At 38.4% G+C, this 18125-nt stretch overlaps 1 protein-coding gene across 4 annotated transcripts in view; it reads left to right on the forward strand.

Moving 5' to 3' along the window:
• IPP (intracisternal A particle-promoted polypeptide) overlaps positions 1–18125 on the forward strand; it is a 51905-nt gene that overhangs the window by 16145 nt on the left and 17635 nt on the right. For all 4 annotated transcript variants that reach the window (XM_047726007.1, XM_047726009.1, XM_047726010.1 and 1 more), the window contains exons 4-8: positions 902–1057; positions 2246–2413; positions 8896–9033; positions 9591–9713; positions 13721–13941. In XM_047726007.1, coding sequence (XP_047581963.1) covers positions 902–1057; positions 2246–2413; positions 8896–9033; positions 9591–9713; positions 13721–13941 — 806 coding nt within the window. The remainder of the gene's footprint in view (positions 1–901; positions 1058–2245; positions 2414–8895; positions 9034–9590; positions 9714–13720; positions 13942–18125) is intronic.

The raw sequence follows: 18125 nt of genomic DNA on the forward strand, positions 1-18125 counted from the left end.
CTCCCTAAAATCCTATTATTGATTTTGTGTCAGGGCTTACTTAACCCAGCTAAAGATATGTCTCATTAGTGTGGACATCTAACTGTGCCCTGTTAGATGGCAAGCCACGGTGATTCTGTCTTTACCTCAATGGTACTGTAAAGGATTTCCTGTAATGGTTTTTCCTTTGACTTCTCAGTTCTGCTTCTTACCTGCTCCTTCTACCTTTCCAAATTCTTAGTCATTAGGGAGAATTCTCAAGATTTGGTTAATTGACCTTTCTTCCTGAATATTGCTTCTGGGATATAGGAACAAAGCTTGGAGACAGTTCCTTGCTAGCATGTATGGTGCTTTTGTGTCAATTAGAAAATAGTCCTTCTCAAGGGGCCAGGTCTTATGGATTGGCAAGTGGGATATAGGTTGACTTTCATCCCCACTTCACCTCAGCTAAGCATCCTTGAGCAGGAAGAGTCTACTCAAAGTCTCTTTGGGAGATGGACCTCATCCTACTGGAATCTTTTGTTTCTTGATTTGACTATCATTTTTTAAATTATGTGACATAATTTTATATCTTTCTGTTATTAAGCCATAAGTATAGAATATGGGGCTATTTTATTTTTCCGTTTTGTTGGATAATCATGATCCTGTTTTACCTTGCCATCTCTGTTTAGAAATCCTCACACATGTGTTTTTAAATTAGGTATTATGAAGCATATTGTTAAAAACAATCTTTGATTTAAGGTAAGTTTATTCTTTAGTAACAATGAGAAAAATAATATTTGGTATTGTGGGAAACAATCACCATTGCTTGATGATGAGTTTTTATATATTTTGATAAATATGTTCTATCTTTATGGGAACATGTCTTTTCAATATTTATTTAAAAGTTGATTAAAACAGTATCTTGTCAAACTTGCTTTAGGAGTATCTGATTTTAATCTTCGCGTTGCGTTGCAAACACTTTTGAAAGAGTACTGTGAGGTGTGCAAATCTTCCAAAGAAAACAAGTTTTGTAGTTTTCTGCAGACATCCAAGGTTCGGCCTCGGAAGAAAGCAAGAAAGTACCTGTATGCAGTAGGTGAGAATCTTTTAAAAGGTGACGCAAATAATCTTTATTTTTAGGATTAAAACCTTTAATATTTTGTTATTATTTTACACATCAGAATATGCAAGTGTGTCAAATAGGCATATTTAATTTCACATATAGGCTAAAAATTAATTGTGTTTTATACAGTGGATACATCTAAGAATAAATAGCTATTTATTTGACATCGATTATTCTGTGATCCAAATTGTTGGGTTCTTAGATTGTCCAATTATTGTCAAATAACTGACTTACGAAATACTGCTTTAAAAGTTAAAAATGTGAGTTCTAGTGAAAAATAGGGAAATTCTCAACATTTTTAACTATTCATGGCATCTTAGATGATTAGGGGTAATAGGAACCAGTGGTCGCTAAAGTGTGGATGGATAGGATAATCCACAGAAGTATCAGGAGAACATATTAAAACATCTTTTTTATTTTAAAAAGCAGTAAGTCTCATTAATATGTGAAGTATATATAGACAGATTATCCAAATTTATATGCATATTTTCATATATTCATAACATAATTTATCATCTGTATATAATTATATGTGTAAGTTTATGTATGCTATAATATATAAATATGTAATTTTTTAGTGCATGCTACAGTTTTTTTACTGATGTTATGTGCTGTTCAACTCACTATTTTTATTTTTAAAGACTTTATTTATTTATTTGAGAGAGAGACAGTGAGAGAGAGCATGAGTGAGGAGAAGGTCAGAGGGAGAAGCAGACTCCCCATGGAGCTGGGAGCCCCATGCGGGACCCGATCCCGGGACTCCGGGATCATGACCTAAGCTGAAGGCAGTCGTCCAACCAACTGAGCCACCCAGGCGTCCCTCAACTCACTATTTTTAATTGAAAAATATACTAATAGAAGTCATAATGAGACTTCCTAACTAGACAGATAACCAGCTCCTTTTATGTTTTATCTAACATTTTATGACCAAAACCAGGTGGTAGAATGCTGGTTGACGTCATTGCATTTAAGCCATCATCTTTCAGGACTTGGAGCATATAAGAATATTTGTATACATGGCAAGCTCTAAAGTGCTTTTTCTTTGCTATGAAGTAATTATGGATTAAATGTCTAGATGTAGAGGGCTAGATTTTTCTCATTACTTTCATTTACATATTTAGCAGTAAGTGATTCGCTGTTTATCTCCTTTCCTTCATTCAGGCGGGTATACTCGGTTGCAGGGGGGTCGTTGGAGTGATAGCAGAGCCCTCAGCTGTGTAGAGCGTTTTGACACCTTTAGCCAGTACTGGACCACTGTGTCTTCACTTCATCAGGCTCGATGCGGGCTAGGAGTAGCAGTTCTGGGAGGGATGGTTTACGCTATTGGAGGTAATAATGAAATGTCTTTTTTCTCTCATTAGTCGCTACCTGTAAATTGGCTGCATTCTTATATGACTTATATATATTTCTAGGTACTATGGGGTATGCATATATATGGTTGTCCTCAATAAATATTTAATGAATAAATTAATGAAACGAAGAAAAAGGAAACAGAAGATATTGAATGTTTCAGACCAGGGGGATACTATGATTTATCCCAAGGCAGAATATTTAGGTTTGGTTTCGTTGAAAAGTTGTTTATAAAATGTGGAACCAAAATTTAGGTCAATGTTTGTGATAAAAATTATTTTAATTTTGAAATTTAATTTCACATACTAGAAGTTGTATTACAAATAATTTTTAATTAACATAGTTACCTGGACAGTGAGATCTATAAAAACTAAGTCAGCTAGTCTTTGGGATATGTTTCTTGATTGAAATCACTGTGTTTTCTGAAACCATTATTATGAATTATAAAATGATTAATAAAATTAAAGGAGTTTTGGATGTTGGAGGGAACTAAATATCAGAGGAGGATCTAAAGAGAAATAAATGCTAACACTTTTTTTTTTAAAGATTTTATTTATTTAGTGGGCGCCTGGGTGGCTCAGTGGGTTAAGCCGCTGCCTTCAGCTCAGGTCATGATCTCAGGGTCCTGGGATCGAGTCCCGCATCGGGCTCTCTGCTCGGCAGGAAGCCTGCTTCCCTCTCTCTCTCTCTCTGCCTGCCTCTCTGTCTGCTTGTGATCTCTCTCTGTCAAATCAATAAATAAAATCTTAAAAAAAAAAAAGATTTTATTTATTTACTTGACAGACAGAGATCACAAGTAGGCAGAGAGAGAGAGGAGGAAGCAGGCTCCCTGTGGAGCAGAGAGCCTAATGTGGGGTTCGATGTGGGGCTCCATGTGGGGCTCGATCCCAGGACCCTAGGATCATGACCTGAGCCGAAGGCAGAGGCTTTTAACCCACTGAGCCGCCCAGGTGCCCCCACTTTTTTTTTTTTAAAGATTTTATTTATTTATTTGACAGAGAGAGAGAGAGATCACAAGTAGGCAGAGAGGCAGGCAGAGAGAGAGAGGGGGAAGAAGGCTCCCTGCTGAGCACAGAGCCTGATGTGGGGCTCAATCCCAGGACCCTGAGACCATGACCTGGGCCAAAGGCAGAGGCTTAACCCACTGAGCCACCCAGGCGCCCCGGCGGTCACACTTTTATATCAGTATTTACTTCTGGATAATTTGTGTTTGTAGCAACAAGCCTAGATAGGTCATCTCTAACCCTTACAACTAATCTTTATGCCTTATTTCTCTGGGTTAGTCTAAAACACAAGAAGTTATATATCAAAAATATTTTTTTAATATTTATTTATTATTTGAGAGAGAGAGCACTAGCAGGTGGGACAGGGGGAAGCAGAAGGATAAGGAGAATCTTAGGCAGACTCAGTGCTGAGCCCAGGGTAGGGCATGATCTCACTACCCTGAGATCACCAACCTGAGCTGAAACCAAATTTGGTCCCTTAACCGACTGAGCTACCCAGATCCTCTTGAAAATGTTATTATTATTTTTCAACTATGATACTATCAGCTTAAAATGAGAGAGAGAGATGGAGAATATTTGGTTTTTATTTCTCTTTTGGAGAGAACATAATTGTTGCTAAAAACAGTTCATTAAGATGCAGCTGAGTGGCTTAGATGGTTAAGCAGCCAACTCTTGATTTTGGCTTAGGTCATGATCTCACGGTCGTGAGGTTGAGTCCCACATTGGTCTCTGCTCAGTGCAGAGTCTACCTGTCCCTCTCCCTCTACCTCTTTATTAAATCAATAAATGCCCTGTTGAATCTAAAAGTCCCAACAAAGAAATGAGAGTTTAAGCAAAAACTTTCTGTCAGCATAAAGACCATAATTCTATATAATCTTTGACTAGAACACTAATAGCTCTTTTTATATACATTTTATATGGATAGTTTCAATGCATGAATGCTCCTGTTTAACATAGGGTCACAGTGTCCTGTGTGACACTTTCATATATATTTGTCCCCTTTCCTGATGCCACAGAAATACTTAGGAGCACCCTTCAAAAATGCTATGACTTGGGGGCACCTGGGTGGCTCAGTGGGTTAAAGCCTCTTCCTTCGGCTCGGGTCATGATCCCAGGGTCCTGGTATCGATCCCCAAGTCGGGCTCTCTGCTCAGCAGGGAGCCTGCTTCCTCCTCTCTCTCTGCCTGCCTCTCTGCCTGTTCGTGATCTCTGCCTGTCAAAGAAATAAATAAAATATTTTTTTAAAAAAATGCTATGACTTCACTAACTTTTATTTATTTATTTATTTATTTATTTATTTATTTATTTATTTATTATTCTAAATAGGCTCCACATTCAATGTATGGCTTAAATTCATGACTAAGGTGCAGGGCCACATGCTCTATCAACTGAGTCAGCTAGGTGCCCCAACTCGGCCTACTATTATTAATACTATTAATATTGCTATCCTAAGATTTTTTTTTTTTTTTTTTTAATTTGTCAGAGAGAGAGGGAGAGAGAGCAAGCACAGGCACACAGAATGGCAGGCAGAGGCAGAGGGAGAAGCAGGCTCCTGCTGAGCAAGGAGCCCGATGCGGGACTCGATCCCAGGACGCTGGAATCATGACCCGAGCTGAAGGCAGCCGCTTAACCAACTTAACCAACTTAACTTAGCCACCCAGGCGTCCCTATCCTAAGATATTTTATAATGTATAATGTTAAGACGATTTTTATTATCAAAGTAATTCAGGTTTGTGATAGAAAATTTTGCTGAGGGGCGCCTGGGTGGCTCAGTGGGTTAAGCCGCTGCCTTCAGCTCAGGTCATGATCTCAGGGTCCTGGGATTGAGTCCCGCATCGGGCTCTCTGCTCAGCAGGGAGCCTGCTTCCCTCTCTCTCTCTCTCTTTCTCTGCCTGCCTCTGTCTACTTGTGATCTCTCTCTGTCAAATAAACAAATAAAATCTTTAAAAAAAAAAAAAAGAAAAGAAAATTTTGCTGAAATTGAAGCATATAAAAAAGTAATAATCACCCATACTCCGATCATATCGCCCAGAGATAATCACAATACTTGGTTTATTTCCTTCTACATACATACATATCTGGGTTAATATTCTAAATACTATTTTTGAAAATTAAGATATAATTCACATACCATAAAATTCACCATTTGAAGTATATGGTTCAGTGATTTTTAGCATATTTACAAAATTGTACAACTATTACCACTGTTTAATTCCAGAACATTTTTATTACTGCCAAAAGCCACTCTTATTATTTAGAGAAATTTTTATATCAGTGTAGGGAATTGTTTGCGAGCTCTGTTCCCAGACTCCAGCCAAGGGTCAATCTTGCAAGCAGGCCTTTCTTTCTTTTTTTTTTTTTTAAAGATTTTATTTTTATTTATTTGACAGAGAGATCACAAGCAGGCAGAGAGAGAGGAGGAAGCAGGCTCCCCGCTGAGCAGAGAGCCCGATGTGGGGCTCGACCCCAGGACCCTGAGATCATGACCTGAGCAGAAGGCAGCGGCTTAACCCACTGAGCCACCCAGGCGCCCCGCAAGCAGGCCTTTCTAAGGTTAGGAATTCTCAGGCCTGCTGTGCTGATTCTTTTCTGCACCGTAGTTTTATATGTTCAGGATTCTAGGCCCTCATAAAATTATATGTGCCACAAATACTTTTTGCAACTCTGCTGCTTCATCTTTCACTCTCTTTATGGTATTTTTTAAAAGATTTTATTTATTTATTTGGAGAGAGAGACAGTGAGAGAGGGAACACAAGCAGGGGGAGTGGGAGAGGGAGAAGCAGGCTTCCCTCCGCTGAGCAGGGAGCCTAATCCGGGGTTTGATCCCAGGACCCTGGGATCATGACCTGAGCTTAAGGCAGAGGCTTAAGGACTGAGCCACCCAGGTGCCCCCTTTTCTTTTCTTTTCTTTTTTTTTTTTTTAAAGATTTTATTTATTTATTTGACAGAGATCACAAGCAGGCAGAGAGGCAGGCAGAGAGAGAGGAGGAAGCAGGCTCCCTGCTGAGCAGAGAGCCTGACGCGGGGCTCGATCCCAGGACCCTGAGATCATGACCTGAGCCGAAGGCAGCGGCTTAACCCACTGAGCCACCCAGGCGCCCCTCTTTTTTTTTTTTTTTTTTTTAAGAAGTATCTTTTTTTCCTTTATTATATCTTTTGATAAACATATTTTTCATTTTAATGGGGCTAACTCTGTTATTTATTTTCCCTTTATGGTTTCTTATATCTTTTTAAAGAAATCCTTCTCTACTACAAAGTCATGATGATATATACCTTTATTGTTCTCTAAAATTTTAGTTTTAGAACTAAATGTATGTCTGTATTCTGCCTGGAATTGAGATAATAGGAGTAGGGAACCAGTTTCATCTTTTCCTTGTATATGTAACCAATTATCTCAATATAAAAAGCTTTTATTGCTGTGCAGAGCAAACTTCGTCATATATCAGGTAATCATATATGTGGGTATCTGTTTCTAGAATTTCTTTTCTGTTTTGGTCTCTTTGTGTATTGCTATCTTAATTACTATAGCTCTGTTTTGTTTGTTTGTTTTTTATTCATTTGAGAGAGAGACAGAGACAGAAAGAGGGAGAGGCAAAGGGAGAGGGAGAAGCAGACTCCCTGCTGAGCTGGGAGCCCGATGTGAGGCTCCATCCCAGGACCTGGAGATCATGACCTGAGCTGAAGGAGACTCTAAACCATCTGAGCCACCCAGGCACCCCACTATAGCTCTGTTTTAATTCTGATAAGCTTATCTGATAGGACAGTTTCTTCCCTTACTATTACTATTGTGTGAGAATGCTTGGCTATTCGGGGTCCTATGTACTTCCATATAAATTTTAGAGCCAGTTCATCAAATCTGTTTTCTTCTGTCAAATCTGTTTTTAAAAATAATGTGTGACGATGGACTACTACTCAGCCATAAAAAAATGAAATCTTGCTGTTCGCAATGATGTGGATGGAAATCAGTGAAATCAGTCAATCAGAGAAAGACAATTATCATATGATCTCATTCATATGTGGAATTTAGGAAACAAAACAGAGGGTCATAGGGGAAGAGAGGAAAAAATAAAACAAGATGAAATCAGAGAGGGAGACAAACCATAAGAGACTTTTAAGCATAGGAAACAAACTGAGGGTTGCTGGAAGGGAGAGGGGTGAGGTGTTAGGGTAACTGGGTGATGGACATTAAGGGGGGCATGTGATATAATGAGCACTGGGTATTATATAAGACTGACAAATCACTGACCTCTACCTCTGAAACCAATAATATATGTTAATTAATTGAATTTAAATTAAAAATGTTAGTTGGAAAAAATAAATAACAATAAAGTATGATTTCACTTATATGAGGTACATTAATCAAAATCATAAAAGACAGAAAGTATAGTGGTGGCTGTCTGGGGCTGGGGAGGGGAGAATGAGGAGTTATTGTTTGAATCAGAATAGTATTGCAGGGACGCCTGGGTGGCTCAGTTGGTTAAGCAGCTGCCTTCGGCTCAGGTCATGATCCCAGTGTCCTGGGATCGAGTCCCACATCGGGCTCCTTGCTCATCGGGGAGCCTGCTTCTCCCTCTGCCTCTGCCTGACATTCTGTCTGCCTGTGCTTGCTCTCTCTCCCTCTCTCTCTCTGACAAATAAATAAATAAAATCTTAAAAAAAAAAAAAGAATAGTATTGCAGTTTTATAAGATGTAGAGAATTTGGGGAGTGGATAGTGGCATGGCTACACAAAAATATGAATGTTTAACATCACTGAACTCTACACTTAAAAATGGTTAAGATGGTAAATCTTATGTTACTTGTATTTTAACACAATTTTTTTTGTGTTTCAAATTGGGATTATGTTAAATCTATAAATCAGATTGGGGATAACCATCTATACATTCACTCTTCTAATTCATGAACATGATATATCTCTTCATTTATTTAGCTTTTCCTTAATTTAAAATTTTACCTAAATGAAGTTTATAAATTCTATATGCCAGAGGTTTTGTACAATCTTTGATTAGACTGACTTCTAGGTATAGTCTATTTTAAAATTCTATTTTAAGTGGTACCTTTTTAGAAATTTTTATTTTTCTCTTTGTTACTAGGTAAGGATTGGGTTAAAATTCAAATTATACCAGAGCCAGGTATCCAAACTAATACATGAAAAAACATAGAAGTGTTAAAGTACAAATTTTATCCTCAAAAATTACATGGATTATTTGGGTGGCAAAATTAGAAATAATAGGAAAATGATGCCTTGCTTCATTAAATGGGCTTTAATAAATGATAGTGCTATTGATTTATAATAATACTTACTGGGCAAACTAATTTTAATGAATAGCATAAAATCAGACTTAATAGTTGAATTTCTGATAACGTGGAATGCTACTGAATATTGATTGTATTATGGTTCTAGGCTATTAGCATTATTATTAAACCTTCTGATATATGTCTCTTTTATTTAACTCAGGTGAAAAGGATTCAATGATTTTTGACTGTACTGAATGCTATGATCCAGTTACTAAACAGTGGACAACTGTAGCTTCAATGAATCACCCCCGCTGTGGTTTGGGAGTGTGTGTGTGTTATGGGGCTATCTATGCTTTGGGTAATTATGCTTTTCAACTTAAGGATATCTGGTATTATTTAAATTCTTAGATTCTAGTTACTTTAGACATTTTTCTTCCCTCCCACAAGAAATTTATGTCTTTTCAGCTTTATAAATTTTAATTTTCAAGTTTGAGTTACTTGGGGAATATTGTCAAGTATGGATCTCTTAGAAGGAGATGGAGATAAAGTATAGTAAGATGTCCAGTGAAGCACTTCAGCTGACTAATTAAATCTCATGATTAGGATAGCCATTCTGAATGTGCAGAAGTTGTTTCAAAAGGTAGTTTTGCAAAATACCTTATTTCCTAAGCAACATGATGAGCTTTTGTTTTTATTTTGTTTTGTTTTTTTTAAATCTCTGATGAAAACTAGTCAGAGTTAAGATCCAAGTTTTATAGTCAGATTCCAACTTTTTGTATGATCTTAGACAAATTACCCCTCTGGTACATATGATTATCATTCACATTATAAAGTTGCCAGATTAGATGCTTTCTAAGTATTTTTCATAGATAAGATTTCTTTATCCAGAAATGACATTTTTCTTTTTGGTTACAGGTGGATGGGTTGGAGCGGAGATAGGTAACACCATTGAACGATTTGATCCTGATGAAAATAAGTGGGAAGTAGTTGGCAACATGGCTATGTCACGCTACTACTTCGGGTGTTGTGAAATGCAAGGTATTGCTTTCTAAAAAATTTTTTTCTGAAAGTGTATTTTATTTTTGGGGGGAGGGGAAGGAGAAGAGGGAGAAAAGAGAATCCGAAGCGGGCTCCATGCCCAGCACGGAGCCCAGTATAGGGCTCAGTCTCACAACCCTGAGATCATGACCTGAACTGAAGCAAGAGTCAGATGCTTAACTGACTGACCCACACAGGTGCCATCCTCTTTTTCCCCTGAAAATATATTTTTTGAAAAACTAAGCTTGAGCCTTTATTTTCACAAAACTATGTTTTATGTCTGTTAGAATTGACTGATTGACACTAACAGTATGGACGTATTATTTTAAACATTTTATATGTTTGTGGTTTTTTTTTACAGATTTTTATTTATTTATTTGACAGAGAGATCACAAGCAGGCAGAGAGGCAGGCAGAGAGAGAGGAGGAAGCAGGCTCCCTGCTGAGCAGAGAGCCCGATGCGGGGCTCGATCCCAGGACTCTGAGATCATGACCTGAGCCGAAGGCAGCGGCTTAACCCACTGAACCACCCAGGCGCCCCAAAACATTTTATATGTTTTATTTTATTTTATTTTTTTTTAAAGATTTTATTTATTTATTTGACAGAGAGAAATCACAAGTAGGCAGAGAGGCAGGCAGAGAGAGAGGAGGAAGCAGGCTCCCTGCTGAGCAGAAAGCCCGATGTGGGGCTCGAACCCAGGACCTGGGATCATGACCTGAGCCGAAGGCAGCGGCTTAACCCACTGAGCCACCCAGGCGCCCCCATTTTATATGTTTTAATCTCTTATATCTTTATATCTGTATTGCCAAAATAATCATTTTTTTCCAAAATAAACAAAAGAAGAATTAAAAATTACAAATGAGCCGAAGACCTGACTAGGAAAATAAGCATTTGAACCTTCGTCCATCTTTGTCACTTTCTCTCCCATACAGTCCTTACTAAGTATTTCTAAGTTAGGATGAGGATATAAAAAACAATCTTCACTGTCTCTTATTTTGGCATTTTCAATGTTTTCTTACAGGGCACATTGTGATTCAGTCCACACAGAATATAATGCTATGACAAACTGGAAAAATGTTGTACCATAGGGTGCTGGGTGGCTCAGTGGGTTGAGCCTCTGCCTTCAGCTCAGGTCGTGATCTAAGGGTCCTGGGATTGAGCCCCGCATCAGGCTCTCTGCTTGACGGGGAGCCTGCTTCCCCCTCTCTCTCTTCCTGCCTCTTTGCCTACTTGTGATCTCTCTGTCAAATAGATGAATAAAATCTTTAAAAAAAAAATGTTGTACCACATATTAAAATGGTGTACAAACGTTATTTTAATTGTCTACTATACCCTGAGAAGTAGTTGTTAAGCATTGTCAAGTAGAACTGGATTCTTGGTCCAGATTGGAGAGCAGATTTATATGTACCTGTAGAGTAGTGAGCGGTGTGCTCCTTGTTAAAACAACTCGATCTGCTATTCCCAGCTCAAGTTCTTTCTGCTTTGTGAGTACCTTCTCTGATTTCCACTAGAATTTAAGTGTTCAAGTTACATGGTACAGAATATATCCTGTTGTGTAATACTATAGTGTTCTCTAATTGTTTTATATTTATGATTTTTATCTTCTCATATAAATTAAGTGTTCTGAGACTTAGTTTTCAGCATGGGGGTAGGGGCTGGTTTCTCTTCTACTAGCAAGAAGAGGTTCTCAGAATACCACCTAGGTGTTGGAGAATTCAATTCAACTCTAATACTGTGTACACATACCTGGAGAGAGCATCAAATTCCACATCAGTCCTACAACACTCATCCTCCCCAGGCTATTATTACCTGTGCTTTGGAGCGACAGGCTATAGATCAGAGATTCCAGTGGTCCCTCCTCTTCAGCTTCAATTAATTTGCTAGGGTAGCTCACAGAACTCAGAGAAAATGTTACTACTAAAATGACATAACACAGGAGCAGCTAGATGGAAGAGATGCAAAGTCAAGTTATACAAAAGGAGCACAGAGTTTTCATGCCCTCCCTCTCCAGATACACCACTGTTCGCACATCTCCACATACTCACCAACCCAGAAGCTCTCCAAACCCTGTCCTTTTTTTTTTAATGAGTTGTCTTTTTTTTTCTTTTAATTTTATTTATTTATTTGACATAGAGAGACACAACGAGAGAGGGAACACAAGCAGGGGGAGTGGGAGAGGGAAAAGCAGGCTTCCCACCGAGCATGGAGCCCAATGTGGGACTGGATCCCAGGACACTGGGATTCTGACCTTAGCCAAAGGCAGACACTTAACTACTGAGACACCCAGGCCCCCAAACCTGTCCTTTTGGATTTTTATGGAGGCTTCACTATATACATAGGCACAAGTGGTTAAATCATTGGCCATTGGTGATTGATTCAACCTCTACACCTCCTCTCCCCAGAGGTCAGGGGCTGAGACTGAAAGTTCTCACACTCAAATCATAAGTTTGACTTCTTTGGCAACTACCCCCCATTCCTTAAGTGCTTTCCCAAAGTCGCCTCATTAACATAACAAAAGACACCCTTCTCATTCTGGACACTTTGGAAATTCTAAGGATTTAGCTTGCTGTGAGCAAGGAATTGTGGATGAAAACCATATATAGATGAGAAATGTATTTTGGTCATCTGAATGACCAACTACATATTCCTTTTTTTCATAATTTTATTTTATTTATTTATTTGAGGGGGGTAGATAGCATGAGTAGGAGGAGGGGCAAAAGGAGAGGAAGAAGCAGACTCCCGTTGACCAGGGAGCCCCACATGGGTCCGGATCCCAGGACCCAAGGATCATGACCCGAGCCAAAGGCAGCCACTTAACCAACTCACCCACCCAGGTGTGCCCCAAATACGTATTTCTTAAAAATCACAGTATTGTGATTCTAAAATCATTGAGCTAGAGAGGCATCTTGGAGATTATCTATTTTATTCCCTTTATTTATAGATGAGCAAGCAGAAGATCAGGAAGGTTGTGAATTATCTTTTCCCACAGCTGGTTACTGGCAAAACTGGAGCTAGAACCCAAGTTTCAAATCAAATATAATAAGCAACTCACAGTGACTTACATTGTAATGTACTCTAATGATATGATCCTGAATATCTTTTTTTTTTTTTAAAGATTTTATTTATTTATTTGACAGAGAGAGATCACAAGTAGACGGAGAGGCAGGCAGAGAGAGAGAGAGAGGGAAGCAGGCTCCCTGCTGAGCAGAGAGCCCGATGCGGGACTCGATCCCAGGACCCTGAGATCATGACCTGAGCCGAAGGCAGCGGCTTAACCCACTGAGCCACCCAGGCACCTGATCCTGAATATCTTAATCTTGCCATATAACTATTCTAATTTGAATTCAATTCTCTATATCCATTTGAGTAACAGGTAGGCTGTCACCAAATAAGGCTATATCATTCCCAGTTTAAGTGCATGGTATTTTTTTAGGGGAAAGAAAATCCCTCTCCCTTTCCTTTTTTTATGTCATGTTAGCATTGATTCTGGAACTTGAGGTCATCAAGTAGATAATAAGGTGGAAAACCATGTCTGACTGTTTTGTTATAGCACTGTAAGTTCTTTGAAAAACAAATGCCACTTAATTTTTTTTTAAGTTGTATTTATTTTAGAGAGAGAGCACGTGCATGGGGATGGGGGAAGGGCAGAAGGAGAGGGAAAGAATCTTAAGCAGACTCCATTCTGAGCATGGAACATGACAACAAAAGACTCAGTCTCCCAACCCCAAGATCATGACCTGAGCCAAAATCAAGAGTTGGATGCTTAACCAAATGAACTACATAGGTATTTTAAATGCCACTTTAAATCATACCTCTAATTCTTTGTAACATGCTTAAATATGAGCTATGATACACCAGACAGAAGTCAAATTTCTCTCTTAAAGGATAATGTGAGCCCTACATTAAATATGGTCTCAGCATAGCAGACATAAATCATAAGTCTTATGTTTTATAATTATTTACATTCTATTTTCTGTAGCATCTGAATAAAAATATTCTGTTTCCAGGTTTAATTTATGTAATTGGGGGCATCAGCAATGAAGGAATAGAGCTTCGTTCTTTTGAAGTGTATGATCCACTTTCTAAGCGTTGGTCTCCACTTCCTCCGATGGGAACCAGGAGAGCCTATCTTGGTGTGGCTGCACTCAATGACTGTATCTATTCTGTTGGAGGGTGGAATGAGACACAGGATGCTCTTCATACTGTGGAGAAATATTCCTTCGAAGAGGTAGGTTGGACAATTTCAAATGCTTTGATATCCTGTTGTGATGTGCATTCTTTTATTCATGATATTGATCATTTGTAGTTTTTTTTTTTTTCTTTTTGGAGAACCAACTTTGGTGTTACAGGTTTTTTTCTATTGATTGCCTATCTTCGGTTTCATTGATTTCTCTATCTTTTTTCTTCTGTTTTGTTTTGTTTAATTTGCACTTTTTTCAGGGCACCTGAGTGGCTCAGTGGGTTAAAGTCTCTGCCTTTGGCTCAGGTCATGATCCCAGGGTCATGGGATGGAGCCCCACATCGGGCTCACTGCTCAGCGGGGAGCCTGCTTCCTCTTCTCTTTCTGCCTGCCTCTCTGCCTACTTGTGATCTCTTTCTCTCTGTCAAATAAATAAAATCTTAAAAAAAAATTTGCACTTTTTTTCTAAATTCTTTTTTTTTTTAAAGGTTTTATTTTTTACTTGACAGAGATCACAAGTAGGCAGAGAAGCAGGCAGAGAGAGGGGATGGGGAGAAGCAGGCTCCCCGCTGAGCAGAGAGCCCGATGCGGGGCTCGATCCCAGGCTCCTGAGATCATGACCTGAGCTGAAGGCAGAGGCTTAACCCACTGAGCCACCCAGGCGCCCCCAGAGAGCATACTTTATATGATTTCTGTCTTGGTAAATGTTCCTTGTCCACCCGAAAGGAATTTGTATTCTGCTGTTGTTGAGTGTAGTGTTCTATTAATGTCAGTTAGGTTAAATTGGTTAGTGTTGTTTAAGTCTTCCCTACTCTTTTTAACTTGTGCAATTGTTTTGTCAATTATTAAGAAAGCTTGTTGAAATCTTCAAGTATAGGAAGTATAGGAAGAGCCAAGGGCAGGCTGCCCCAAAATGTACCACTTTGGCATCTTGATTATTTTATTATTTTTTCAAAGATTTATTTATTTATTTTAGAGAGAGAGAACTCAAGAAGGGGGAGGGTTGGTGGGAGAGAAACAGACCCCCCTCTGAGCCGGGATCCCATCACAGGGCTCAACTGCAGGAACCTGAGATCATGACCCAAGCTGAAACCAAGATTCAGATGCTTAACTGACTGAGCCACCCATGTGCCCCTGGCATATTGATGATTTTAAATAAAAGTTACTTAAGAGACAGGCTATACAAGGACTTTTCCGACCCTCCTCTGTCCCCCTAAAAGCAGGAAATAAATCTCTTATTTGAAAGGTACCCTCCTTGTACCAGGAGGTAAAAAGACATCTGTGTCACCCAGATAGGAAATTTAGACCCAAGAAGAATATATAAACGATCCTTGTTACTGGTTTACTAAGTTATTATTTTTTTTAAAGATTTTATTTATTTATTTGACAGAGAGAGATCACAAGTAGGCAGAGAGGCAGGCAGAGAGAGAGGAAGGGAAGCAGGCTCCCTGCTGAGCAGAGAGCCCGATGCGGGACTCGATCCCAGGACCCCGAGATCATGATCCGAGCCGAAGGCAGCGGCTTAACCCACCAAGCCACCCAGGCGCCCTGGTTTACTAAGTTATTATCAGAGCCCAAATTCTCTTTAGAATCCCTTACTAGTTGAAGCTCCTAAAGTTACTTTTACTTTGTCCTGTCAATACCCCACAGATTTATTGTCTCTAAAAAGTATAAAAACTGCTTTGTTCACTTCTTTAGGTCTCAATTACATTATTGGGCCTATGTGTGTAAGTAATAAAACTTTTTTTTCTCTTGTTAATCTGTCTGATGTGAATTTAATTTAGTCCAGCTGGAAGGCCTTAAGAGTAAAGGAAGAATTTTTCCTTCCCTGTAAATTTTTTTTTTAAGATTTTATTTATTTATTTGACAGAGAGAGATCACAAGTAAGCAGAGAGGCAGGCAGAGAGAGAGAAGGGGGGAAGCAGGCTCCCTGCCAAGCAGAGAGTCCAATGTGGGACTCGATCCCAGGACCCTGAGATCATGACCCAAGCTGAAAACAGAGGCCTAACACACTGAGCCACCCAGGCACCCCCCTGCGCATATTTTGAATCTCTGTTATTAAGTGTGTACAAGTTGAGATTATTGTCTTCTTGATGAATTGATCCTTTCATAGTCATGAAATATTTGTCTTTATATTTGGTAATATTCTTTGTTCCTAAGTCTACTTTGATATTAATTTGACTAATTGATGTAGCCAAGCTATTTTTTTATTATTATTTGCATGGTGCATCTTTTTCTTTCCTCCCACTTTAAATCTATCTACATCTTTACAAGCTGCATCTCTGGTAAGATAACATACAGTTGTAATCTCTTTTTTTATCCAGGTTGACAATCTCCAACTTTCAAAAGGAATCTTTAGAGTTTTTCCTATTTATAGTAATGTAATTGGAGATATGGTTGGTTTTTAGACTCCTGTTTTGCAGTTTTACTCTTTGTATAATTCATTCTTTGATCCTTTTTTCTCTCTTTCTGTCTTTACATTGACTGTTTTAGTACTCCATTTTCTCTCTTTTATTATCCAATTAACTATAACTTCGCCTTTTTCTTAGTGGTTACTGTAGGGCTTACATTGTGTGTATATGTATTATACTATAAATATACTGTATCAAGGCAATCTTTGAATATTATCATATTCATTTTCTTATTCTTTTTCTTTTTAAATTTTAAACCATTTTTATTTATTTTTAGCTTTCTCTGTCTCTCTCTCTTTTAGATTACTTATTTGAGACAGTGAGCAAGAGAGAGAATACAAACAGGGGGAATGGCAGAGGCAGAGGGAGAAGCAGGCTCCCCAATGAGCAGGGAGCCTGATGTGGGGCTCGATCCCAGGACCCTGGGATCATGGCCTGAGCCAAAGGCAGACACTTAACTGACGGAGCCACCCAGGCACCCTAACAGTCAGTTATATTTAAAATTAAATGTTAATGTGAAAGTCTTTGATAATTATACATATATTAATAATTCCTAGTCCTATTCTTTTCTGTAGAAGTAAGTTTCTATCTAATACGTTTCTCTTTGCATGAAGAACTTTAATAGTTCTCTTAGTGCTGGTCTGCTGGCATTTATTCTCTTAGTGTTCATTTTCTGAAACTATTTTTCACCTTCATTTTTGAAAGATACTTTATTGAGTATAAAATTTTTTCCCTACCATCTAAAAGGTGATGTTTAATATCTGCTTACACTATTACTGATGGGAAGTCAGTAGTCATTCTTATCCTTGTTCCCATATATATATACGTAATGTGTCTTTTCTTCCTTGGAGGCTTTTACAGTTTTCTGTTCATCATGGGATTCCAGTAATTTGATTATTGTGTACCTTTTTGGAGTTTTGTGTTTAATTTGTTTGGAATTCATTGAACTCCTTGAATCTGTGGGATTACAGCTTTCATGAAAATGAATGTTTTCAGCCGTATTTCCTCAGATACTCTCCTGCTCTTTTTCTGAGACTCCAATAACATACATGTAAGATCAATTTAATATTGTCCCACAGGTCACTGAGGCTCTGTTAATTTTGATCTCCCATCTTTTTTCTCTCTGTGGTTAAGTTCATTTTTGTTTTACAGCTTCATTGAGGTATACTTGATAAAAATTGTGTAGATTTAAGGTGTATAATGTGATGTTTTGATATATGTTGTGAAATGACTACCAAATCAACCTAATTAACATACTTATCACCTTATATTTTCCTGTTCCTTTTTTTAACTTTTTTTTTTAAGATTTTATTTATTTGACAGAGATCACAAGTAGGCAGAGAGGCAGGTAGACAGAGAGGGGGAAAACAGGCTCCCTGCTGAGCAGAGAGCCCGATGTGGGGCTGGATCCATGACCCTGGGATCATGACCTGAGCTGAAGGCAGAGGCTTTAACCCACTGAGCCACCCAGGTGCCCCTTTTTTACTTTTAACTGAAGTCTTTATTAGCCATTCTAATTTTTTAAAAAATTCCAGTGTAGTTAAACATACAGTATTGTATTAGTTTCAGGTTCTCTTTTCCTTTTCTCATGTGTGGTAAGAGTTGCTTTCTTACCAAATTTCAAGTATACAATATAGTATTATGAACTATAGTCACCATGTTTTATATTAGATCTCTAGAACTTATTCATCCTGCATAACTGAAATTCTGTTCTCTGTGCTTCAGTTTGGATGGTTTCTTTTGCTGTGTTTTCAAGTTCATTGATCTACATTGTCTCACTTCTAATATGCAGTATCTAATTACATTTAGGGAATTTTTCAT

Source organism: Lutra lutra, chromosome 4 (genome assembly GCF_902655055.1).
Source record: "Lutra lutra chromosome 4, mLutLut1.2, whole genome shotgun sequence".
In the NCBI taxonomy this organism is placed as follows: domain Eukaryota; kingdom Metazoa; phylum Chordata; class Mammalia; order Carnivora; family Mustelidae; genus Lutra; species Lutra lutra.